Raw genomic sequence first — 25,251 nt, forward strand, 5'->3', positions numbered from 1 at the left:
AACTTCTTGGACGTACTTATCCTTGATTCTTTCATACTAAGATTAACAAGACCTTTTGGATTTAGTTGTAAGCTTGGTTTACTTTCTTCTTTTAATTGCATAACTTCTTGATATAGACTTTGAACATTGTTATTGATTTCTTCTATAGATGTTATTGTGTAATAACATGATTATATGGTAAATAATAATAATAATAATAAATAAAATAAATATTATTATTAAAAATCCTAATAGAAAGATATAATAAAAAATAAAAATAAAAAATAAAAAGATAATAGAAATATTATTTTTAATATTGATTTTTTATAAAAAGAGATTTTATTTACTTTATAGAATAAATAGTTAATTAATATAGATATATTTTTAAAAAATATCAAAAATAGGTCTCAGCAAAAATTACCTAAAAATATGAAGAATTGATACCTAAAGAAGAGTAGTTGTGAAACAAGGTCAAAATTAGATCTCAAAGCACAAAATTGCACATCTATCATGGCTTAAAAATTCTTTGATTGATTGGAGAATAAAATATAAGAGAAGACAAGAGAGAGATTCTTTGAGCATTAGTTCCAAGTGATTTGAGTGCATAAAAACTTTGTCAATACTTTGTAAAGTTAGAGTTATATTTTATTGATTTTGCATATTGAAAAAATCAAATAATTCATAATTTAGACAATTATAAGAGATTTATAGACTATTTATAGGTATTTTTTTAACTAAGTAGTCATTATTATACATAGTTAATATTATGAATTTGAACTTGATTTAGTAGTTTGTTCAAAGATTATTGAAGCTCAAACATATTGAGGTCATAAGAATTAGAGTTTAAAAGACTAGTAAGAATTTCTAAGATATCCATCAATTTGCCAATTGGATTAAAATAAAATAAATCTCACAAGTAGTAAACTTGAGTTTTAAAAATTGTAAAAAATTTAAGACCTATTGAATTGTCGAATTAAGAGATTTTGGCTCTAGAATATCAGCACCAAGGTTGGAAAAGGAGGCCGGCCAACACCTAAGTGTATTTCAAAGATTATCTTCTATTTGGTATGTTTGATCTTCTTCAATTTTTTTGTACTTGTTGCTAATTTAGTTATTAAGAAGTATGCAAACTTTGAGATGAAATCACTAATAAAATCATTAGTTATTGAGATTTAAATTTGCTATAAGATTTATTAAGAGTTTGATTAGGATTTAGGATTTGATTAAGGTTGATTTAAGATTTGGTTAGAATTTGGTTAGGATTTCATTAAGATTATATTAGAATTTGATCTAAGATTTTATTAGTATTTGTTAAGATTTTATTAGAGTTGATTTAAGATTTGAAGCTTAGTTAAGATTTAATTAGGATTTGATTAGGATTTATCAAAGATTGATTTAAGATTTATTTATGTTTTTTTTCTATTTATTCAAAAGATTTTATTTCTAGTATTTTTTTAATGTTATTATTATTTTTTATTTTAAAAAATAATAATTTATAATTTTTTATGTTTTTTTTGTAGCTTCTTTTAATTTTTTTTAGATTGGTTAAAATTTGATTAAATATTATTAAAGATTATTTAGGATTTATTTAAGACTTTATTAGACTTGATAAGATTTTATTATTGCATTTCTACTTATCTTCCATAACTAGGTACTTGATGCATTTTCAAGCAAGAATATACATAATATGACAATGTCAAAATACTATCTCTATAGTTGGCATTAAAGATACATAAAATTTCTATCCTTAGAATATTGATAAGCTTATTAAGATCTATAATAGTATCAAATCTATTATTACTTTTACTAAGAATAATATCCATAATTTTTTCTTCCATGGATAATTTAAATAAATCTAAAAATTAAATTAAATAAGGATAATTGGAAACTTTTAATATCAAATGATTTTTTTTATAAAGAAAGGTAGTCCATTTTTTTTAAAGAAAATAATTAGTGTTAGAAAATTAAAAGTAAGTTTAATGGTGGATAGTCTAAAATTTTTAAAATATAACAATAGAAATGAAATAATTCACTCACTTATAACACAAAACAAGGACAATAAATTACCACTCTTATCAAAGTGTCAAGGACATAAACCTCAAAAAAACAAAATCTCAAAATACTCTCATATTACTTGAAAAGACTAGAAATCACTTAAACTTAGTAATATATTGAATTAAAATGGCTATTTCCAAAGATAAGAAGATTAGAAAGTCTTAAAATAAGACTAAAGACTAGAAAGGTATAGATAAGAGTAAAAAATGCTTTATTCTTGCCTCCATATATATTGTCCAACTAGGATATATGTGGTGACATCCTATAAGAACTTTAATACATCTTTAATTTGTGAGACATGTATCTTAACTTGTAAAGTAAGTTCCCTATATGTATACCATATTATTAATTGGTATCACAAGTTACTTATATGTACAATACATGGCTATCTTGTTAGCTAAGTTTTTAACCTACCAATCAACTATAAACATGTATAAAGTCAAATATGCATCTATTAAGCTTATAAGTAGTTTTGCCATAAGATAACATCAAATCTACCAACATTTATCTTCTATCTAATAATTATTATTTAAATAAATATGTATCTCTATGATATCTAGATGTTAATTTTTTAGGATTGTATTAACTCTCATTGATCCTAAATTTCAAGTATTTGAGATTTTAATCCAATAAAACTCTCAAATCTTTCAATTTAATCAATCAATTAATATTAAATTTATTGAACATATGAAGAAAAATTACAATGAAAAACTTATAAAATTTCACTCATAAATTTGTAACTATAATCACATAATCTTCAAATTTGTAAACCTCTTTTTATATCTCAAAATCCAAAATCACTAAATACATTTCTAACTTTGAAAAACTTTGAAAAACTAAATTTACCTTCAATTCACTTAAAATTAATGTTTAAACAACTCTTATAAAGTCTTTTCTTTAATTTTATTCTTTGATCAGCAAACAAATCTTTAAATTGCAATAAATGTCTAATTTTGTGCCTTAGGATTTGAAATAGATTCAAGTTCTTGATCAGCCCTCTTTGGATATCAATTCTTGATTTTTTAAGACAAATTTTGCTAAAAAATATTCTTAAGTCCTTCCTAAAGATGCTTATATTAATTATTTATCTCGTCCACTTTTATTTATTTCATTTATGGTCTTACAAAGCAAGTAGAAATCTCTTTTATAAAAAGGTAGCATTAACATTTATTAATTTTACTACCTATTTTTCTATTATTTATATTTTTAAGATAACTTTTTAAAATGTTTTATATTTAAGCTTTTCTATAATATAATCTTTTTTTTCTTTTACCTAATAGTTGTATTATAATACAAGACCATAAGCGAAAGAAAAATATATGTATTTAGTTTTTATTTTATATATTTTATGATATATCTATCATACTAAATAAAATTTAATATTCCAATCAATTTGATTTTTTCTAAGTATTTTAATTAATACATCTTTAAATACTTTATTAATTGACTCAACTTGTCTATTTCTTTGAAGATAATAAGTTGTAGATTTTTGATGTTGAATCATAAATTTTGTCATCAATAATTAGTTTTTTTTATTAATAAATATATCCTTTGATCACTAATTAATTCAATAGGACATCCATGACATATTATAATTTCTTAATATAATAATTTGGTTTTTGATTTAATTGTGTTATCTTTTAATGCTTTTACTTCTACTCATTTAGTTATATAATCAATTATAGTAATAATATATTAATTTCTTGTTAAATCAACTAATAGATTTACTGGTCCAAAAAAACCAATTTTCTACTGCTGATATATTTCTAATGATAATATTAGATGTAAATGGTTTTATTATTTATTTGATTTAATCATCATTTGTTGACAAAAATCATATTATCTATAATAATTTTGGATACCTTTTCTTAACATTGGCCACCCAAAAAAAGTAATAAGAATCATATATAAAATAATAGTAGCCAAAAAATGACCTTGAGTATATCTTTTGTGAACTTCAATAATAATAGTATTTATATTAGGACCTACTAAACAAACTCAATTCATTTCATTTGAACATGTTTTTATAAATTAATCTAATTTTTTTAAATAAATAAAAAATAATAACATTGAATAGTAATTTATCTTTTGAAGTTAATTAAAGTAGTTGTGATAAGTCGTCTATTTTTTAGAAAATCAAAAAATGGTGCTTAATAATCTATAAATGGTATATATTTTCATATCCTTATTAGATTAACTTGCACCATAAACAAGTTCATATTTGAAAAATTATCTTTTACATCCATATGTACTTCCTCAATGTTTATTCTTGACAAATGATTTGTCATTATATGTTGTTGTCTTAGTTAATATATAATTTCAAAATTATATTCTTATAATATTAACATTCATCTTACTACTCTTCTTTAAACTATTATTTTGTTGATTGAATATAATAATGCTTGGTGATCTATATAAAATATATAATAATTTGTTAATAAATAATATCAAAAAAATTATATTAAATAAACCATTATAAGAACTTTCTTCTCCATGATACTATAACTTCTTTTTTTTTATTAAGTATTCAACTAACATAATAAACTAGTGAGTCTAAATAGCTTATAATATTTTAGGCCATTGTACTTCTAATTGCTTTATTTGAAGCATCACAATACACATGGAAAGATTTACCTAAATATAATGTAATTAATATTGGATACTAATTAATTTTGTCTTTAAAAATTTAAAAGCTTATTGACAATCATTAGTCTATATATACTAAATATTGAATTTTATTAAATTTGTCAAGAGCTATAAAATATTTGTAAGATTATGTACAAATTATTGATAATTACTAATAGAACCCATAAATTCATCCATCCCTTTAAGGTTCTTTGGAGGTAGTAAAGCAACTATAGCTTGTATTTTTGGTGGATCTACTACCAAACCCTCCTTACAAACAATACAACATAATAATGCACTTGAAGTAACTGTAAAGGTGCATTTTTTTTGAATTGAGATTAATACCATATTCTTGACAATTTTAAAAATATTTTTGTATGTGCTCCAAATGTTTAATTTGAATTCCATACATACTAAAATCATCAAAAAAAACTTATATGAAATAATTTAGATATTTTGCAAATGTATACATAATTATTCTTTGAAATGTAACATATACATTCTTCAATTTAAAAGACATTATTTGATATGCAAATGATCTCTATTTTGTAATAAAAAAATTTAAAGATGATCTTTTATAGTCATTCAAATTTGATCATAACCACTAAATCCATATAACATAGAATAAAGTTCGTGACTTGCAACAATTTCAAGTACTACATTAGTAAAATGTAATAGAAAAGGGTCTAATTTTATGAATTTAGTAAGTTTCTTGAAGTCAATACAAATTTAGAATTTACCATTTGTTTTAGGAATAATATTTATTAAAAATAGCCATTTTATTTGATCTAAAGGGCAAATAAATCATGTCTTAAATAATTTATTAATTTCTACTTTGACTTTAGTAGCTTAAATTAAATTCATTTTATATCTTGCTTTTTTAATTGATCACGTATTAAGTTCAAGTTCAAATTACTGTTCATAGCTATAAACAAGGACACCTTTTAAGCCCTCATAGCTCCATGCAAAAGTAACTTTGGATTTTTGTAATATATATATATATATATATATATATATTGTATTCTTCATCATTTTGTCTTTTTATTTTCATTGTTTTGGATTGAGCTTCAGTTCTTAGATTTACTTCATCTACATGTTCCTTCTCATTCATGGTCTGGCTAGTAATGGATTTTCTCTTGATTGTCTTTGTTGCTAGATTTGGATCCAATTCTCTTGTCTCTATTTTTTATTTGTAAAAATAATTAGGATATTTAATTATTTTTCCTTTTGATTATTTTATTGGTTTACAATTTTTATTTTTTTTATTATTTTCTTCTAAGGTTCATTATCATTTTATGTTATTGTTTCAGCCAAATTATAGTCATAACTGAATATCTCTTTTAAACTTGATAATTCAATACTAGCTACTAAATGTAATGAAGGTACTACTTGATAAATAGTTTGTTCTTTTTCATCAGTCAAACCATCTTTTGAGTCATAACATTCCAAATGTGTAAGTCGTTTTGATGGTAGAAGACATGGACAATTCTATGTACTGATTTTTTTTCTCTTTGTTTTTAAAAAAAATAGTTAAAGTATTATGAATCTAATCTTGCTTAGACTTTATTTATTTAAGCCATGGTCAACCTAATAACATAGAACAGCTTTGAATTATTGGCTTTTTTTTATAAATATTATTAAGATGTTATAAATAAATTATTCTACTTGTATTTGTAAGTCTCTAATGATATCCATTGATGTTACTTTTTGTTGATTAATCATTTTGATTGTAAAAGAAGTTGGTTCAATCCAATTATAACCTAATTTTTTATACTATTTATTTATGATGATATTTACTCCTCAAATTCTAACTAATAATAAATTTTGTATAATATGTTGCTTGATTTTACAATGATTATAGGCATTTTCATGTCATAATCTTCACTTATAACATTGTTAGCTTCTGATATGTTGAATTCAATATTGCATTTAAAAAGAGATGTCTCCATAACTTTCTTTTTATAATACAAAGATAACTCTAATAATTGTCATATTATTATTATTATTATTATTTTGTTGAGATTCAGCTCTTATAATCTTTTTAATTCTCTTATCTTTTCTTAATCCTTTTTCATCAATATTATTTTTAATCTTCTTTGACATTTCTTCTTCAATCCTTTTAAAAAGACTTATCTCTAATATGAAATTTTTTTTTTAAATAATTTTAATTTTTTAATCTCTCTAATTATATTCTTGCATATTCTTCTTTTATTCTTAGCATGTTTTTTTTTTAAAATCTAAATTAACCGATTGAAGTTGCTTCTTACTTCTATTTTCATTCTCTTCATCACTACTATTACTTGACTTTTCATTATCAATTATGTTTTTATCTCTTTACACTTAGGTCATTAAACAAACTTTCAAGGTTACTACATTTGTGGCTACAACCAACTTTTCTTGTCTTTATGCCTCCATGACTTCTTTTTGATGTTTAAGCCATGATTGACAATTCATTTTGTTGTGACCATTTTGATGGCAATAATAATACTCAAGATTACTACTTCTACATGCTTGATTTATATAATTCTTTCTTAATGAGTTTATATTTTTGTCCCTTTTATATCTTTCTTCATATCTTGGCCTTAGTCTATCTTTTTAATAATTAAATTTATACATTTTTTTATAAAGATATCTGTCTTATCTCCTATAATTATTATTTCTTGTAGGAGCCTCTTTCCTATAATACTAATGATTCGAAGATCTTTGATTCTTACCTTAATTCATAAGTAAATTGCTTCTTTTAGGTTTTTTTCTCTTTATGTTGTTTAACTATGGTTGTACTTGATTAACTACTAAACTTCTATCTTAGTGATGTCAATTATATATACAATTGTTGGTTTGATTAATATATGCTTTATAATTTTTACAAAATTTTAAATGACATTTAGAAGAAAAATGTCTTTTATTATTATATTTACAACAAACCACTCCTATTCTAAATTGCTTTGATTCAATGGTAGTTATACCATGAATATAAAATCAACTCTAATATAAATAAAAATTATAATATTTAAAATATGAAATCAATAAATACATATAAAATTATTTAAATTGATGATTTTTTAATTCATCTACTTTAATTTTATTCCTAATATTTTTAACTTATATTATTAACATAATTGAAGAAGCATGGAAATTATTATATGATTTTTTAGAACTTGAAATGGATAACATATTATACTTTGATAAGAATTGTGTTGTAATAGGAAATACAAATCAAAAAATGTAATAAAAATTCATAAAAAAATCTTATATCTAACTTCAAATGTAGTAATTCATTGAAAATAATATTATATAATATAATATAAATCTCATTAATTAATATATGCAATCAATATTGAGTAACTTATAAAGGTAAAAAGTTAATGTATTAGTCAAATTACATTCCAATTTAAACCAATACTTGCTAACAAATTTTTTACATAGAACCATACCTTTCCAACATGTTATTTTTTTATCTTAGTTATAAGTGAAGAATTTGATCTTAGTTATTAAAGTTGTCAAAATTAAAAAATCAAAATAATTACAAACCAAATTTTATATTACTTTTTAATATAAATTAAAAAAACTATAAAATCTTGATTTTTTAATATTTTAAAGATGTATAAATAAAAGAGATATTATAATTTATTTTTATTTTTAAATAATCAACAAAAAAATTAAGACAAATATACAAATTACTTTTTCTAAAATGTGTCATTAGTGATAGTTTTATTTATTTTTAATTTCAAAAATTTCTATTGAGTTTGTTCTTTTTTCTTATTACATTTGTTTTTAAACTTTGATTTTATCACAGTTTGCTTTAAAATTCATTTAACATATAAAAATTAACAAAACTAATATGGTTTTGAAGAAAGTAAGTATTTAATTAGATTTTTGTTCTTATCATCTTATATGTATGTACAACAAAGATTCTTACTTTTAGTAAATATTTTAGTTACATGAAGAAAGCATATTATATTGTTAAATCAAAAATCTATATTAATTTTTCTTAATTAATTCCTTTTATATTCTATAATTAGTAGTTTTTGTCTCTTATTGTTCCAATCTTGTATAAATAATCAACTATTTCTTCTTAATGATTTTAGTTAGCATATATTTTTAAAGATAAAAATTATAAGATTGTTTCAACTTTGTCTTGTTTGAACTTGATGTATTCTTGTCAAGTTTAAAATACAAAAAAATATTTTTTTTATTTTTAAAATAAAATAAAATAAACCAATTTCATTTCAATACAAAACAAATGTTAAAGAAGTTTGAATTAATGATTTGCACTTTAAATGCTTTTAGCAAGTTTTTATAAAATTTAAACATAAGAGAAAGGCTTTAGCCATACATTAAATAATGTCTCAGCAACAACTACAAATTAATCCATATTAATTTGTCCACGAAAATTAAAGAAAATAAATCCTTATCAACTACATATTTTCAAGTCAGAGATTTGTGACCCCTCACATATCCTAAATGGCGCTGCATTAGAATTGAGGAGGGGCCAATAATCAGTATTTATGTTTGTTTATTTATGTGTTTATTTATGTGTTTAGTTATGTGTTTAGTTATGTACATGCATACATACATTTATTCTAACAGATCAAATATTTGTGTTACGTCATTGAGAATCAACTTGTCATGAATTCTGAAAGCTTCGTATCTTCTATGAATTTAAAGCCTCACACCAATCAAAACCCTGCAACAGTCGTTAAAATTAACACCCACATGGAAAAAAACCATTTCAAAAGTCTATTTGAAAAAAAGAACAAACGACAAGTTTTTAGACAATGGGAGGAAAAAAGCACACACGACTATGAACTCATCAAGTTCCATGGGGCTGAAAATATGGGCGTTGATGAAGCTCGGCTGATTTCACGCCCCCCGTCGGTTCTCCTCATTCATGATTCCAAAGGTTTGCAATCTCTGGAACCTGCTCGCAACTTCCAGAAATCATCTCCCAGAATAGCGTTATTTTAAGAGGGGAGCTAAGCAGCGTTGATCTCGCTGACCGATGGGCTCGATGTCGACGGAGTGCAACAGCGCCCCTCTAACGTCGCAATTGACGTCGTCCACATCAAGATTTACTCAACACGAACATTAAACAAATTGTCGAAGTCTGGACGGGGACTCACTTTATTCTCCAAATTTTGTCGATGCTGTTCTAGCTTAGTCTACAGCTAGCGCCGCTTCTGCAAGTCTTCGATACCGTTGTAACAAATCCTAAGAAATGCTCTCGCCACCAACTTTAGTATGGAAGAGCAATTGCTTTCTACAGCACAACGCACGCTTAATAAAGATTTCGACGACAGTTGCAGCACAGTCGCGAACGAATGCAATCGCGGGACTCCTGGAGCAGGCCTTTTTTCGTTAGCTGCGAGAAGGAGGAGACGACGATGAGTTGTTGCTGGTTGTTGTTTTCCTCCCTCCCATGCAATCTCGATGGCAGTGAGGGAATATTTATTTGTCTGACAAATTTCTGCTTTCGTCAGGGCACATCGCCAACGCCCCATACTGAACGAGAGAAAACGGTCTTGTGCATGATGTGTCCGAGTTTAGGTCGCCAGCTACCGCGATCTTGAGCTGGGTCAAGCTGTATGGTGGCGACGGTTGTAGTTTTTTCGGGGCGAGGGACTGAGTTGAGGGAGGCGGACATATCCGAAGTGAGCAGAGACAGCGGGTTTCCTCGGGTTTCGTTTCGATTCATGTGTCGGTCGTGGGTGGGAATTTGAAACTGGATGGGAATTTGAAACTGGGTGGCAGGTTACCGTTGCTTGGTGTTTCTTCCTCACACTTCTTTAGTATTTTCCCTGCTTTTGGTGTGTATGGTCATAGAGACGAGGGGTGCTGGGTGATCAGGGTGTAGTGATGATATCGAGGAGAAGAAGACGGCGGCACACTGTCAAGCACTAAACATGATGGATTGTTGAGGGTCTGACACTTCGAAGTAGTGAATGCAATGGAAAGGATTAAGGACTTGTGTCCATACAGTTCGATTGGATAAGCAAAAGTGTGACGAACTGATTGGGACGGGAGCGACGCCGATTAGGTGGTTAGATTAAGAGAGGCCCGTATCGCGAAGTGCGCTTGAATAGAGAGCGAACTCAGAAATTCTTTAAGATGGAAGAAGTGAACTTGGACCTTCTCAACATCGAGCAGGAGGATGACAACTTGCTTGGAGCTAGCCCTTTTGTGCCCAGTTCTAATGAGTGTCTTCTATCGCCGCCAATGATATCTGCTGCATGTAGGAAAGTATCAACAGACGATTTGGAGAACCATTACGGTGAGTTCGCTTGCATTCGAGACTCTATATGCATTGAAATTTTGAAACCTGGGGCTAGAATGTCTAGAAAACTTGGCATCTCTCAAGCAACGTTGGGTGAATGACTTGGAGATTATGATTCCTGTCTCTACTTGCATAATTCGCCATGGTTTACTCGGAATACGCTTCTTCGGTTGCTTGTAGTTGTAGTATCATTTTGCGGTGCTTTTCCTCGTTGCTTTCTTATCCTCAGCATTGCTGTCATCAACTGCTACCATGATATCATATGCCAGATACCTTAATTCTTCAGCAATTTTTGAATGCAGGGAAAGAATTTGTAGGTGGTGCTTCAGCTGCCAGGGAGGCAGATGTGGGCGTCAAAACGGTGCCACTACCTTTCAAATTACCCTCTACTCCAACTTCTGTGCTATCTGATTTAAATATCAATGAGATGAACAAGCGCAGGGTTAAGACGGAGGAGCTACGGTCTCGAAAGGGCTGTGGTGCGAAAGGTGCGTTACAGTGGATTTTGACAGGCCATTCTTTTCAAGTTTGAGCACTAGGAGCATAGGAAAAATCCTTTCTTCGATGGAAAAAAATTCAGAAGCATGTGAACCACCGCTTGAATTCAACCTTTCCTAGATGATAAACTTGATTACCCATAAGAATCTTAAATTCCTTCTTAGATTGGAAGAGGCACGGATTCTTGCCTAACTCTGGCATTAGAGAACCTTGCTTGTGACACGCGAATTGAATTGCTTTCTCACAGACTCTTGAGACTGCTTATCTCCCACCCTTCTGAACCTCGTCATACTAAGATGAGACTTCGAGAACGTACGTTCTGGTTGTCATTCAATGTCCTTTTAACTGAAACATACTGAGCTACAACAAATGGATATATTATCGTACAAAAGAATCTAACCAGCAAAAGTTTTTCAGAGTCTATGCATCTCAATGGAATTGCTGAGAGTTGCCCCGTGGAACATCCTAAGCCCTTCACGAGTCAACTCAAAAGGAGCTACTGCGATATTGAGAACGAGCAATCAGCTGCGACTCCGGAAAAGGGATCCGAGGAGGCAATTCGCTCTCGAAAAAATAGGAATAGACGCTCTGTTACGCTGCGGAAATCTTTAGCTTGGGACCAGGCATTCTTTACAGATGAAGGTAGCCTCAAGTCGACTACCAAACAGCTCCATCTTCCATTTTTCTTCCTTCTTTTCTTCCTTCTTTCTATAATTTTAATTTGATAGGATTTCTGTTGTTGCTGCAGGCTGAATACAAATGATCTAGCTTTTTCCTAGTCTTCCATATCCATTAACAACGCTTTCGTTTCTAACTCATGTAGGTGTGCTGGACAATGATGAACTATTTGCCGTTGCATCCGACACCCGAGAAGCACTGACGATACCCGAGTTGGCTACTATTGGCAATGAGGAACAAAATTTAATCGCACCATTTGAATTAAGCACCACGCCAGTCAATGATCGAAGTCAACTAGAAGTGAGATCTCAAGTCCTACCGGAAAATTTGAGCATAAATTTTAGACTTGTGGTGTGTTCAATACCCGAGCAAGGTCAGTTTTACATATCCCTCTTGCTGGATAATGCTTGCCAATTTTCAAACTGTATGGTATCTATTTCGAAGGGCCAAAAGTGAGCTAATCTTGTAACTTCTACACAGACATCGTGGATACCCCCTCTGTTCGATCAGTGCGACAAGTTCCTTCTACAGGATCACAGATGTTTTCGAATGCCTATTCAAATGCGGCAGCAATTCCTCAAGGGTGCACTTCAATACCGTTGCCTAATCGCCTGTTAAGGACATTGAATCAACCCGGAGGTTCTGGTAGCCATCCGACTGAGCACGCCCCTAGGATCAATTCAGATGTAAGCGACTCAAATCAGGGTTCTGATCATCACTGTGCTTTACATCGGCAGTTTTCAGTTCTGAAACCCTTGATCCTCGGAGCTTCGCTTGCTCTAACGAAACGAAATGATTGTAACAGGGGATGAATAAGCCACGCAATGCAACAGCAAGTCCACAAAGAAGATTGATATCATCTAATCAATCAAGAATAGCTGCTTCACATCAAACAAGGATAGGCGCCTTGGAAAAGCAACCCCAGAACATGGATATTCAACCGCCAGATGAGATACATAAGATGCATGTAACCCCAGCGAAGCTACCTATGTTAACAAGGAGCATGTCTACACCCAGATTACAGGAATCTCCTTCTTCACTCTCACGCAAGGTGTCGTCTATGTCCAGAAAGGTTAAAGAGACGCTGGGGAAAGTGATGACAGGTACGCTTACCCTAGTGAGTGATAAATACATATCCATTTCAGTGATTCACTTCCTGACGCATTATCGTTGTAAAATACTATGAAACTTTTTACGATCAATTAGATGACAAGCTGCATCAAACATGACAGGCCGTGCGAGAAGAGTACCTAAAGAACCATCCTTGTCGCATGCTACTGTATTGAAGAAAGATACACTGGATTCAAATAGGTCTGTGGCAGAGCTTAATGTGCCCGATAGAATGAGGTCCAACATGCCATTGATATCGGTTAAGGTTAACGACGAGGTCTGTACTGTCGGTGAAGTTTTTCGACTTAGAGGACCCTCCCCATCCTCTAAAATAGATCAAAGGCAAGCTCCTAGTCTAATGAGGAGCAAGAGTACACACTCTGGAGTTCCAGGATTACCAAGAGCTGCCGATGCAGAAGTTGCAAGAGATACTGCACCCTCTCAATCTGTCGCATCCTCACAGTCTCTTCGAAAACCAAGTGGTTTGCGAAAGCCGTCACCCAAGCTAGGCTTTTTTGACACGGTGAGTTCATTTTACCGTGCTTGTGGCTACACACACAACATTGTTGCAGCAAGTTGCACCATTCCTATCCCGAAACTTATTTTCTTACTCATTTATCGTGCAAATGATTTGATTTCAGGGATCAAATTGATGTTGTGCTGATTTCATCCACGCTAGCAATCCTCTTAGAATTGTCTGTCTGTTTCACACAATCCTATACTTGTTCAGCATCTTGATTCGAATCTTCGTTCCTTGTGATTTTGATTCCAGGGAAGAGTTTCGTCTGGTCCGTAAGAAGCATCTTACACTTCTCAGCCGGTCCAAGGTACTCCGCATGCGAGGTCAGGAAGCTTTCGGTAAGTGCGAAAATCCCGTGTTGCTGAATTATATGGTCGTTGTTTCATGAATCAATGGTATATCATTTAATGTTGCAGACCTTTGAAAACCCTGCATGATCCTCTGGCTTTGTTTGGTCCATTGAATTCTCTCATATGTTCAGGATCCGAAGCATGTGCAAACATTGTGTCAGGTTGACTGGACCAAGATAAAGTTCAAAACCTCCGGGCTTTCAACCTCATGATCATCGCAGTTGATTTCCAATCAAATACTTGCTTCAGTGCAGAAGTCAACAACTAGTTGACGCATCACACATTTATGACTCTATTTCACCACATTTGGGACGGATAGTCTCATCCAGCCTTCCTCTCAGCGATGTACGCTACTTTGTCCATCCTAGACCTAACTTCCCATACTGGCAGATTTTGGGACCTGCAATGTATATCATTTTTAAGTAAAGTGAGGCCCTCATACTTTAGTTCTATTAAAAATTGGCATTTCTTTCATTCTCGCAAACCACACACCTGGAAGTGAATATTATAACTTAAGCACCCCGTGGAAAGGGATATTTGGTAAACGCCCTCGAGTGCTGCACTTGATAAGCACCATGTTACGGATCTTTGTATCTATGGATGGTGAACGAGTCCAGAAGCCGTCTTTGCAGCTGCAGTTTCAAGTGCATTCATTCATAGCCTTGCTCAAGGACTCCGGAAGATTGATTGGAGTTCCTCATCCTAGAGCGAAGAAATACAATCATCCTTCGTTTTCATAGTTATGGGTATGTCACGCACCGAGGCTAGCGTCTACTATCACCATCGATTTAAGCCAATTCCCGTCCGGTCTGAAGCACAGTGTGTTACGAGAGCAGATCAGTTTTGTGCTCCAGTTCCTTAGAGGAGGATCTGAAGGATAGTCTCATCTGTTTAAATCACTCCTTGTTCAGTCATACTGAAAATCAGACTGAAGTGAAGGGTGAACAGAGGAAGAAGGGGGGAAAGTTACTCGTATGATCCATCGTTTGTAAACTTTCTGAAACAGTGGTCCGTAAGGTCGAATTTCATATTTGTATTTGAACACTGTCGTCCCGATCAATCGTCACTTCTTCCGATTCATTAGGTGGGTGAGGAAAGACAGACTCGTTTTATTGGTGATGACGAAACAAAGTTGGTTTCGTTGCATATTGAATTCTATTGAACCCTCACGCTTTGGAGGATGTAACCAGACGATACTCTTCCCTATCCGACACCATTGATGGATGACAAACGAAGCCCAGAATGGAAGCCGATGTGCATCACTTTTTAACGGCTCCGCAGCGGAGACAAGGACAGGCCATTACTGCTGGACTGCTTTGACTGCAACAGAAATGCGGAACAGAAGCCTACAGGTGCAGTTAAAGCTTTTCTAAATCAACCGCCGAAGCTGGCTCTGCCAAAAAAAGAGACCTCTCTGCAGATGACCTGCCACTCTCACGAGTCGAGCCATCACCAAAACAGAGTCGACTTGAGCTCTACGTGAACAGTATTATAATAATTCCACAGTACAGCCACATGGACTACGTATCCGATGCTAGATAAATAACCTTCGTGACTGTGGATTCGCTGCTTCATATGAAGACCCTCCCCAATGAGGCTCAAACCACGTCATAGATCTCCATTACTGGTGAAATGCATGCCATACTGCAACACAACCATTGGGCAGCGACCTTCAGATTCATGATAGATGCGACACATACTGCCACAGTCCCTTCTGATTCAGTGCAAAGAACTTGGTAAATTCTGAAACCAAGGCCCCCACATGCAAAAGGGGCGAGTAGCTGTCCCTGACACGGTCCAGTTTGTGCAGATCGAAAGCGCAACCAGTGCTCAATCTTCGTGAGAGGAGCTTTTCCTCCGGCTACTCACTCAAGACCCACATCAGTCTCTTTCCCACACCGCAGCGAAGCAGTGTGTACCCGGATCAAGATACGGGTCACACCCGGGTTCCAGATATGTTCCTATGCTCAGAGGGTATTGACGGATATAATCCGCAAGCCAGGGTTACCGTCACTCCAACGTAAACACGCTCGGCGCGAACTCGGACCCTGTTTCCTCGCTGGGCTGGATGTTTGCTGCTTTATAGCAATGCCGTTGCGGTCTCTAGTCTCGGATTCTTCGGTTTGTTCTCGCATTCCGTATCTAACTAACTCGCTCCTCTAGATCATGCATGCTTTTGCGAGAGTACCTTATGAACTTTCCTTTTCCTCATGCGCTAGTTGATGTCACTGTTTTTAACTTCGATTTTGCTTATTTCTGTCTCCCGATATCTTGATTGGTTGCTCTCGGTTTGGACTGTGAGAGTGAACAGCCTTGAAGTGGCGCTTGGCTGTAATTTTTGAAGTTTCTCGAGCACTGTAGCCTTGCTGGTGTTTACATATAATGTGTGGAGTTTTTCTCGATTTTTGATTTCAGTGAAGAACGGGAACGGTGTGTTTGTTTTTAAGTTGTTTAGTTCAGGATTGTGAATTAAAACAATGGAGGATTTCCGAGTCAGAGGAATGTTGTCGGGTGTGCTTGTTATTTCGACTTTGTTTCTTGGATTGGTTTCGGTTAGTGGAACGCCGTTTGCAGTTGATGGCCGGGTTCTAGATAGTCGTCACAAGATGCTGCGGTCCAACGATGCTGGTGATGTTCAGGCGCAGCTGTTTTCTGCGGCGAGTGTGGAGACTTCGTACATAGTGAGACATTTTGGTTTTGCTTATAGAGATTGTATTGGAGCAGAGTGTCGACTTTGATTTCGTAGGATTACCTGAAATCGCTTACTGTAATGCAAGTTTCACAAGGGCTAGTGGCTGTGAAGGTTTCACCTTTAGGAATCTGACGAAGTTCAGGCGGCTGTCTTTTGATTTTGGCAATTGCAGTTATCTGATGGCGACGTCGTAACGTGCATTCCCATAGAAAATCAACCCTCCGTATTCCACACTAACACTAATGATATTCAAGTAAGAAGGATCACATGCGCGAATCCTGTACTCAAATCGTCCTCATTTTGTAGGTCTGCTATTTCAGCTGTTTTCCTGCTGTTGAGGCAGCAATCACTGTTATTTCTCAGTCTGAATCGGTTACGAGTGCCCTCGTGGATTTCAAGGTTCAGACGACACGCCATGGTTGTATTGATCCTCGACGTTTCAATGAATTTTTTAACTTGCAGCTGAAGCCTTCAAAGCGTCCAAACTCTAAAACATCTTCAGATGACAACAAATGGACGAAGAAAGCCTCCCAATTGTTTGTGAAGGAGTTCGGGGGATGCCCGAATGGGATGATTCCTGTGCGTCGAAGTCGGGGAGGTATCTCGACTGGAAGTCCTGTCGCAAATGTGCAATCGCAGAGTGCAGGCTCTCAAACACATTATGTGCATCAGGTCAGTATTTGCGAAGTTTGAAGCGTGTGTTAAAAAAATCCTGAAACCTTATGCTCGTCTTTGCGTTGCTGCTGATAAGTCTTGTGGTTAAATACTCACGTCCTTCGCTCAGCAAGTCGCCTTACACATCTCCTTCATACGTGCTTACATCTGAGTGGAAATTGCAGCATGCATATACATCAACAACAATCTCCCATCCCCCATCTTTCAAAGGCACCGAAGTGGTGTTGAATGTGTGGCAACCATTTGTCGAACCGCGTGATTTTAGCCTCGCCCAGCTCTGGGTTATGAACACAGGCTTGTCCTACGCACCTGGCAGCGACGATTGGGCTTTGAACACCATAGAAGCTGGATGGCAGGTTTACTCAGAACTTTATGGTGACAAGCGCCCTCGGCTTTTTGTCTACTGGACTGTAAGTGTTACATCGAATTGTACATGTAACAATATGTTTACTGGATATGGCCATAGATAACGTCAATTATATCTCAGACCTAATTCTAATTACATATTCTGCTCCAGGGTGACGGTTATGTCAAAACTGGGTGCTACAACCTCAACCAAGACTGCCCGAGCGGCAGTCCGGGATTCGTGCAAGTTAGCAATAAGGTTTTGCTTGGAGGATCCATATCGCCACATTCTGCAATGAATGCAACACAATATGAGATTAAGTTGCGCGTATTTAAGGTAAAACCACAGTTGTGCATTGGATCTACATCTAATTACATTCTAGGTTTCATGTCCACGTTATCGGGTGCCCAACCGTTCCTGGCCTTATTGGTTTTTTGCAGGACGACGACTCCGGTAATTGGTGGCTTCAGTTCAACCAAGAGTTCGTCGGATATTGGCCAAAATCTCTCTTTCACTCATTAAAAGATGAAAGCGACTTGATCCAATGGGGTGGTGAGGTATTCGATGTTCGTGAGAGCAATGACAAGACGAAGACACACATGGGCAGCGGTTCGCCCGCTCAGTCGGGTTTCCGGGAGGCTGCTTACCAGCGGAATCTACAATTCATCGACATGGACAACAAGATGAAGGATGTCCATGAGTTACAGGTATAGTACCCTATGTCCTAAATTCTATCAAACCCTGATCACCGAGTGTAGAATGGAGCTCATAGCACACTTAATTAGATTTTCACGGTGGTTTCTTCTCGTTGAGGGATGTTCAGGATCCAGTGTTCATGCTGTGATGTTGTTGAACAGTCATCAACCGATATGTCGTTCTGATCTCCGTTAAATACGCATTGGCTTTCAGGCAGTGGCAACGAAGCCCTCTTGTTACACCGTATTTCCTGAAAACAACCAACGTTGGGGCACGCATTTCTATTATGGAGGCCGTTGCTAGAGTGCTGGTTCGCCAAGAGATTGTGCAATTGGGGCTATCTTCTGCAGACCTTCAGCATTGGACCCTACCGGCGCCTGTGGTGGTGAGATTGGATTGTGGATAATCTCCTGTGAGGACATGTTGGTTAATGATAATGCACATCATTTTCGCTATCTTCTCACATATCCCGGAGAACAGGCCACGACCCGCGCTTTTCTGATGACGCACGTAAGCAGATGCATCAGCTATGAAGGCAACCACGTAGCTGGAGCCCTTTGAGAAAGGGCATTGTTTAGAAGGATCCCTGAGGCTCCCAACGGAAGAGCAGAGGTTACAGACATGTTTAACTCCCATATCGACCCACGAACACCTTGTTATTGAGAACAACGCTGCGAAGGAGTCCAACGAATTACCATGAATATCTCCTCTAAGCCAGGCTCAACCTACTTGATCCCAGCACTCCATCGGGCATGAAGAGGAATTCCATGTGTTCTGAAGACGGAGCACTACATACCCATTCTGAAGAGAAACGCTGTTGATGACTTTTAATCCGACCTCTAACTGTCACAGTAATAACACCATCACCTTAAGATGAACTCTTACGGAAGTAAATTATAATTGGAAAATATTGATGTAAATTAAAACTGAGCGAAAATGAAATGAATTATAATGGAACGAACAATAACTTGATAAAGCAGCTACCTTCTATCGAAAACAAAGTGGTGTGTTAAAATCAATTATGACTTCAAGTTACCATATTCATCAGTTTGACAAAGTTGAAAATGGAATCTAATTGTAGTAATGACTAACTAATATTAATTAATCCAATGAGCATCTGTCCTTCAGAAAATACCCACTTAAGATAAATATTTCAGTATAGACTAAAATAGCTAACTAATAATTGTTGATTTTACATATTCGTGCATGAGATACATGCCTAATTAAACAGAATACTTTCGATAAGTAACTACAACCCATTGAATCAAGAAATGTCCTAATGAAATACAACATTTAATATTATTTTCAATTTTTAGTTATATCTAAAACATATTTAATTAAATAATAGTTAAGAAATATTTTTCCATAAATCAAATTAATTACTGTAAAAAAATGATACAATGATAAGCTATTCTAACTCTAAACAACATGAAATAATTTACTTTAATTATGATTGTAAGATACATTGCAAAAGCTTATAAACCTAAAACAAGAATAGAAAATTCAACATGTACCCTATTCACACAAAGACTTAAAATAGTTCTCTATCTCTTTAATTTTTGTCAAAATAGCATTGAAAGAAAAATATTCAATTTTACCTAAATACATTTTGCACACTACTAAAGATAATCATAATGATACTTTTACAGAAATTTAATCATTTGTTATTATTAAAGTAGAATATACAATACTTCTAAAGATTTATTCTATCTTTCATAAATTTTAAAATAAAATGTTGTTTTAATAAAAACCTTCTAATTTAAATTTGAATATATATATATTTTTTTACAAAACTATATTTCCAAATAAATTTATTCATAAAAGAATCATTTTGATATTTTATAATTTATTTAAAATGTTCAAAATAGACCAAAAATACCAATTGTTAGTGAGTAGTTAATTCCATAGACATATCTAAAATCTAGTGCTCTTTATAATTTTAAATCCTTCATTTATTAAAAATAGCCATAAAGTGGTTTTCTGGATAATTAATAAATAAAATTAAACATATATATATATATATATATATATATATATACATATGCTTAAATCATTTTTTAAAGTTTGATTTTAATTTGATATACGCTTATTTTAATAAATAGTATATATATTTGTTTGTTTAGTTTTATGCCATGTTTAGATTCTTGCTGTAAATTGGTAATTTAAACTTACACCTATATATTGCTTTAATTTTTAAACCAATGATTTTTTTTTAAAACATTGTACAATTATATCTACATATCTATAAATATATATATATATATATATATATATATATATAAACTCATATAGATTTATTTCAGATGTGGTCTTATTTTCGTAAGGGTGCTACACATTAATTATTTTTTCACATATATCACTAGAACTTTGCATCTTCTATGTCATGTACTTAAATTTAATGTTAAATTTATTTCTGATTTTTTTTGCATGACAAGTACATCTAAGTTTATAGACGACTTCTTATAATGCTCCTTTTCATAAGGTTGTTCATACAAATATGCAATGTATGATGACATAAATGTCCATGAGTAACTAAATTATTTTATTTTACAAAGATTCACGCATTACAACAAATATGATGTTTGATTTTTAAGATATCTTTTACCTAAATGTAAAATTATATAAATATTTAGAAAATCATTATTATATACACATATGAATAAATGTAATGACCCTAATTTAATTGTCACATTTAATACCACCACTTTTTATGAATTAGAAGTTTATACATCTTCAGTATTCCTGATTGTGGCATGTTTTTTTTAATATCCTTCTAAGGAAAAGTTGTTCATTTGAATTAAATATCAGGTACATGCTATGACATGTACTTGTTATAAACTGGGTTTAAAAAGTTTACAAAAATATATTATATATTATTTTCTAATTTTAAATCAATAAATATTGAAATTTTAACTCAAAGAAGATTATACAATCTTTAATATTAGAGAATAGTAAAAGCTGTTTAATTTTATTAATAGCTGAACTTAAGAACTGACATTCCTATAATGCAAACATATGTTATTCCACCCAAAAACACTTTTGATTTAAAAAATAAATAAATAGTGTAATCTACAGGTCAATCAAAAAAAGCAACTGATCATTTTGATTATTAATATCTTTGAACAAAGGTGCCGACACAGCGATGAAGCAATGGTTCGACAATGCATCTGGTGCCTCATTTGCTGCGCCAAGTTGTAGTTTGATGATCGACATTCATGACCATTGCCACGTCCACAACGATCTCACTACCAAAGACAGGCGAAGGAGGACCATCATCCTTCTGTAATATTTTTAAGACAATTGGCTGTGAGTAGATGTACAGAGAAGATGCATTAGCACAGTTTTTTTACAGTTTCTTTTATCCATTTTAGGTGGGATTTGGATATCGAATTGGGTCCTTGCGACCGTATGAAGATAACACAAAGGAACACAGTTATATTTCCATTCTAGCCTAGTTCTGTCACTCTTTTATCTGGATACGTGCTAAATGGGGATAATTGTTACATGATGCGGAGTTGCTCTTCAAATCAGAGGTGATCAGGCAGGCATCGCAGGTTCTGCTACCATGGAACGAGTTGTTTAAGGTGTTTGGTTATGATGTCCACTTATAACATTCACTATTTAGAAGTTTTACAGATCTTTTAGCTTTCGTTTGGATTGTGCATGATTGATAATTGAAGTGATCAATCCCTTTGTCATCCCTGTCGTATAATGAACATTCAATGAAGGAATTAGTTGGCACTTGGTCATATTCAGTAGTTGAAGATCCTTACAATAATAGTAGATGAACTTTCTTGCTTGGCAAAATGCCTCCAGTGGTTTGTTTCAAACCACATAACATATCCCTACATTCTTGGCAACAACCTCCATAATCTCCCGTCCACAACCAAAAACACCATGTATCAAAGTTAAGTTCACGTTTAAGCGGCGGAATAATGTCACCAAGACAATTCCCTGCTTCAAATTTCCTCCGTCTTCCGGGCAGAATTTATCAGAGCCCCAACAGGATTTCGGATAAACCAAATTGGTAGTAAATTTAACAGAAAAACAACTCGAGAAGTGATTTACTTCACGACAGCAAGCGCATGGAACTAAGTGATGCAAGAAAACTGCCTGTGGTTTCACATAACACCACAGACATTACCTTGCATGATAATTATCCTCGCATCTAAACCTCCAGAAACATGAGACAACCCCAGAGCAAAACAAAACTGGTGTTCTATTGACACCCTACCTACACATATGCCGAAGTATTCTACTCGAGTACTGTGTAATTTGAGATACTTGACCAGCACAGAAATGTCTCAATAACAAAAAAAAAGTGTGTGTGTACCTCCCACAGACGTATTGAATATTATGGTGGGCTCATGCAGAGATTATACCAGAAGAGCGACCAAGTCTAATCTCCTCTTGCTTGCTTTTGCCATCCACAAACAGAGAGGCAGAAGTATTCTTTTGCACTCCGTTTCTGCTCCTAGTAAAAGAGTGGATTCGAAAAAGGGTCTCAGATGATGAGCTAAAACCTTCGTGATCAACGATAAATCACTTCTCACAATATATTCCGGTCTAATTGCATGGCGTTGCTTGATCACATTAACCAACTTGAAAAGTCATGAGCTTTGGGGGGGTTACAAACGATTCTCTGCAGCACTTGTGGCGGGATACAGGGAACAACAAAGATCCAGCTGAAGAATTTATTCTGGGTCCTACGTCAGAGTAGATGACAAAACGAACTCTATGAATAGGATTCACCTCTCCTTTTAATCACGTCTGTGTATGTGGGCAACCGCAACAACAAAAATAAGGGTTCAAGACAAAATATTCTATGACAATCACTAGACGATAACAAAGTACTAGTGTAGGAGAAATGATTAAAGATAAAAATTAGCTATTCAGAAATCCCTCACAAGCGTCGCTTCATCAACACATCAAATGAGCCTTTTGAGCATCGATATTTTCTACCGCATTTATATTCAAATCTTTCAGACTTTTGGACCACTTGGAGCAAATTCAGCAAAGGATTATTAACATTTTTATATTGAAGACTGATAATTCTCTTACCTCCAAAATTACCAGAAAAAGGGAAGAAAAGAAGTTAAGCCAGCCCTTCCTTTTCTCCAATATTCATCGTCACTTCATAAACGAAGTCAAGAAGACACACAGCAAACAAGCATAATAGACATAAAACCAACAGACAAACCCACTGAAAGAACCAAAATCGAGAAAAAGATTTCTGGCCACGAGGCACTCTCTTCGTGCGAGAAGGAGCCGCTATCCAGGTCAAGAATTCGCAAAGCTCTCTCGTGTCAACAACTCCCACGACCGAGCTGCAAATTCCTATGAGCAGAAGAAAAACACGATTTCAGAAGGCGTAAGACGGGAAACCTAAAATGGCACAGATTTAGGGCTTCATACAGGAGCCTGCCAAGTAATCATACACGTGGCAAAAGGATATGCCACTCACGTTGGCCAGCTAGGATAGTGACGCCCCCGTGGCGAGGACGTGGAAGGGTACATCGATTTAGGTATGTGAGGAGGGGATGTCAATCGGGACGTGGATTGGTGCGATGGAGGGCTATCGGCTTGGGCTACTCCGCTCGTCGTCGTCGTCGTCGTCGTCGTGGTCTTGACGCTTCACACTGTGGCTGTGGAAGGGAAAGCTTGAATATTTTCGGGTTTGTCGTTGTTGGTTTTGTTGTTGCTGAGGCTGTGTCTGGTGCGCGTGCGCGCAGGATTGTCATCGATGCCGCTCATGCGGGCGGCCACGGTCGTGGTGTATGCTGGGGCTTACCTGTTCGTTTTGTTTTTCGCTGTGTGTTTAGCGACCGGGCTGTATTATTTGGCGGAGCTCGTAGAAGAGTACACTCGGCTCACTAGGAAGGTGATTAGTTATGTTATTAAGTTCGTGATCGCGCTCCATGTGATCTTGCTCGTGGTGGATCGACTTCCTATGATTTCTATAGGCGTTGGTATCGCGTCCCATGTGGTGTACCACCGTCTGTTGAAAACGTTCCCCTACATTTCTCTCACGGCCCCTGATTTTCTGGGAAGTATATGCTTGCTGATTCTGAGTCATGTGGTCTGGATTCGGTTCTTCTACACCGATCCGCGCTGCGCCTACGTTACGATGGAGTGGCTATTTGGGTTCATGTTGGTGATGGTGTGGATGGTGCCATTCGCCTTCTTTATCTCTCTAGCGGCTAACGAAAGCGTGCTGCCTGGTAGTGGCGGCTTAGGAGGATATCATGGATTCGGGAGCGGCGATTTTTCGTCTCGCGGAGATGATGCCTCTGCCTCTGCACCGCCCAGACAGAAGGGCAAGCGAACACGAAGTTCCATTTTAGGGTTTTTGAATTTTTTGAGGAGCAAGCGCGACGAGGTGTTACCGATGGTGTCTCGGTCCATCCCTTCGTCTCGCAGAGTCGACTAGCGTCCTCTTGAGCTTACTTTCTCATTCCATGAATTCTATCGGGTTCAAGCTCAACACATATATGGAGAGGGAGAATCTGCACGATGTAATGAAAGCCACTATACGGCATTACACATTGTAATTTAAACAGGTCTTTTGAATATCGAGGAATTTTCTCGTATACTACTTCATCCTGCTCATTGCTGTATTATGATGGTATTGCGGACTTTTGCTCTGTGTGAACATGAAGGCACCACTGTTGTACATTTTATTCAATCGCCTGATCGACTTTCAATAAAGCGAGTGTTAGATTTTATCTCAATTATTCCATCCTATACATGAAA

The 25,251-nt window shown here is 34.3% G+C and overlaps 2 protein-coding genes and 1 long non-coding RNA gene across 5 annotated transcripts; 2 read left to right on the top strand and 1 right to left on the bottom strand.

The window, feature by feature from the left end:
• The first annotated feature begins 10,068 nt into the window (after window positions 1-10,068).
• On the top strand, window positions 10,069-14,548 carry LOC112282221 (uncharacterized). 3 transcript variants are annotated; one of them, XR_002969816.3, is made up of 9 exons: window positions 10,069-10,930; window positions 11,236-11,421; window positions 11,849-12,073; window positions 12,255-12,482; window positions 12,590-12,795; window positions 12,915-13,212; window positions 13,342-13,742; window positions 13,992-14,077; window positions 14,251-14,548. XR_002969816.3 is itself a non-coding variant. In XM_024519596.3 (8 exons), the coding sequence occupies exons 1-8, from the start codon at window positions 10,768-10,770 to the stop codon at window positions 14,013-14,015; spliced, it is 1,731 nt and encodes a 576-aa protein (XP_024375364.1). In that variant the 5' UTR covers window positions 10,517-10,767; the 3' UTR covers window positions 14,016-14,548. The 3 variants fall into 3 exon arrangements, 1 of the variants encoding a protein (XP_024375364.1); XR_002969817.3 differs by having other exon boundaries at window positions 10,485-10,930; window positions 14,221-14,548; XM_024519596.3 differs by having other exon boundaries at window positions 10,517-10,930; window positions 13,992-14,548.
• A 283-nt stretch (window positions 14,549-14,831) lies between these two features.
• LOC112282233 (protein neprosin) lies at window positions 14,832-19,499 on the top strand. Its single transcript, XM_090250866.1, has 11 exons — window positions 14,832-14,908; window positions 15,001-15,054; window positions 15,371-15,441; window positions 15,900-16,210; window positions 16,729-16,770; window positions 16,954-17,034; window positions 17,244-17,453; window positions 17,621-17,866; window positions 17,974-18,138; window positions 18,243-18,509; window positions 18,712-19,499. Exons 1-11 carry the CDS (start codon window positions 14,832-14,834, stop codon window positions 18,799-18,801), a joined length of 1,614 nt encoding a protein of 537 aa, XP_090106992.1. The 3' UTR covers window positions 18,802-19,499.
• A 2,722-nt stretch (window positions 19,500-22,221) lies between these two features.
• Window positions 22,222-23,906, bottom strand: LOC149989272 (uncharacterized). Its single transcript, XR_016502969.1, has 2 exons — window positions 22,832-23,906; window positions 22,222-22,611 (listed from the first exon to the last, which is right to left on the bottom strand). It is a non-coding gene; the product is annotated as an uncharacterized LOC149989272 (long non-coding RNA).
• Window positions 23,907-25,251: the final 1,345 nt, after the last annotated feature.

Source organism: Physcomitrium patens, chromosome 5, assembly GCF_059467195.1.
Source record: "Physcomitrium patens ecotype Gransden chromosome 5, ASM5946719v1, whole genome shotgun sequence".
Taxonomy (NCBI): domain Eukaryota; kingdom Viridiplantae; phylum Streptophyta; class Bryopsida; order Funariales; family Funariaceae; genus Physcomitrium; species Physcomitrium patens.

What these genes read in the sequence shown, in the direction of transcription:
- LOC112282221 (XM_024519596.3), top strand. Translation starts at nt 10,768, where the DNA reads ATGGAAGAAGTGAACTTGGACCTTCTCAACATCGAGCAGGAGGATGAC. An exon ending in GTGTTCAATACCCGAGCAAG is followed by an intron (nt 12,483 to 12,589) that starts GTCAGTTTTACA and finishes ACTTCTACACAG; the next exon opens with ACATCGTGGATACCCCCTCT. An exon ending in GCTGGGGAAAGTGATGACAG is followed by an intron (nt 13,213 to 13,341) that starts GTACGCTTACCC and finishes CAAACATGACAG; the next exon opens with GCCGTGCGAGAAGAGTACCT.
- LOC112282233 (XM_090250866.1), top strand. Translation starts at nt 14,832, where the DNA reads ATGGGTATGTCACGCACCGAGGCTAGCGTCTACTATCACCATCGATTT. An exon ending in TGCGGAACAGAAGCCTACAG is followed by an intron (nt 15,442 to 15,899) that starts GTGCAGTTAAAG and finishes CAGTTTGTGCAG; the next exon opens with ATCGAAAGCGCAACCAGTGC. An exon ending in GGCTTTTTGTCTACTGGACT is followed by an intron (nt 17,867 to 17,973) that starts GTAAGTGTTACA and finishes ATTCTGCTCCAG; the next exon opens with GGTGACGGTTATGTCAAAAC.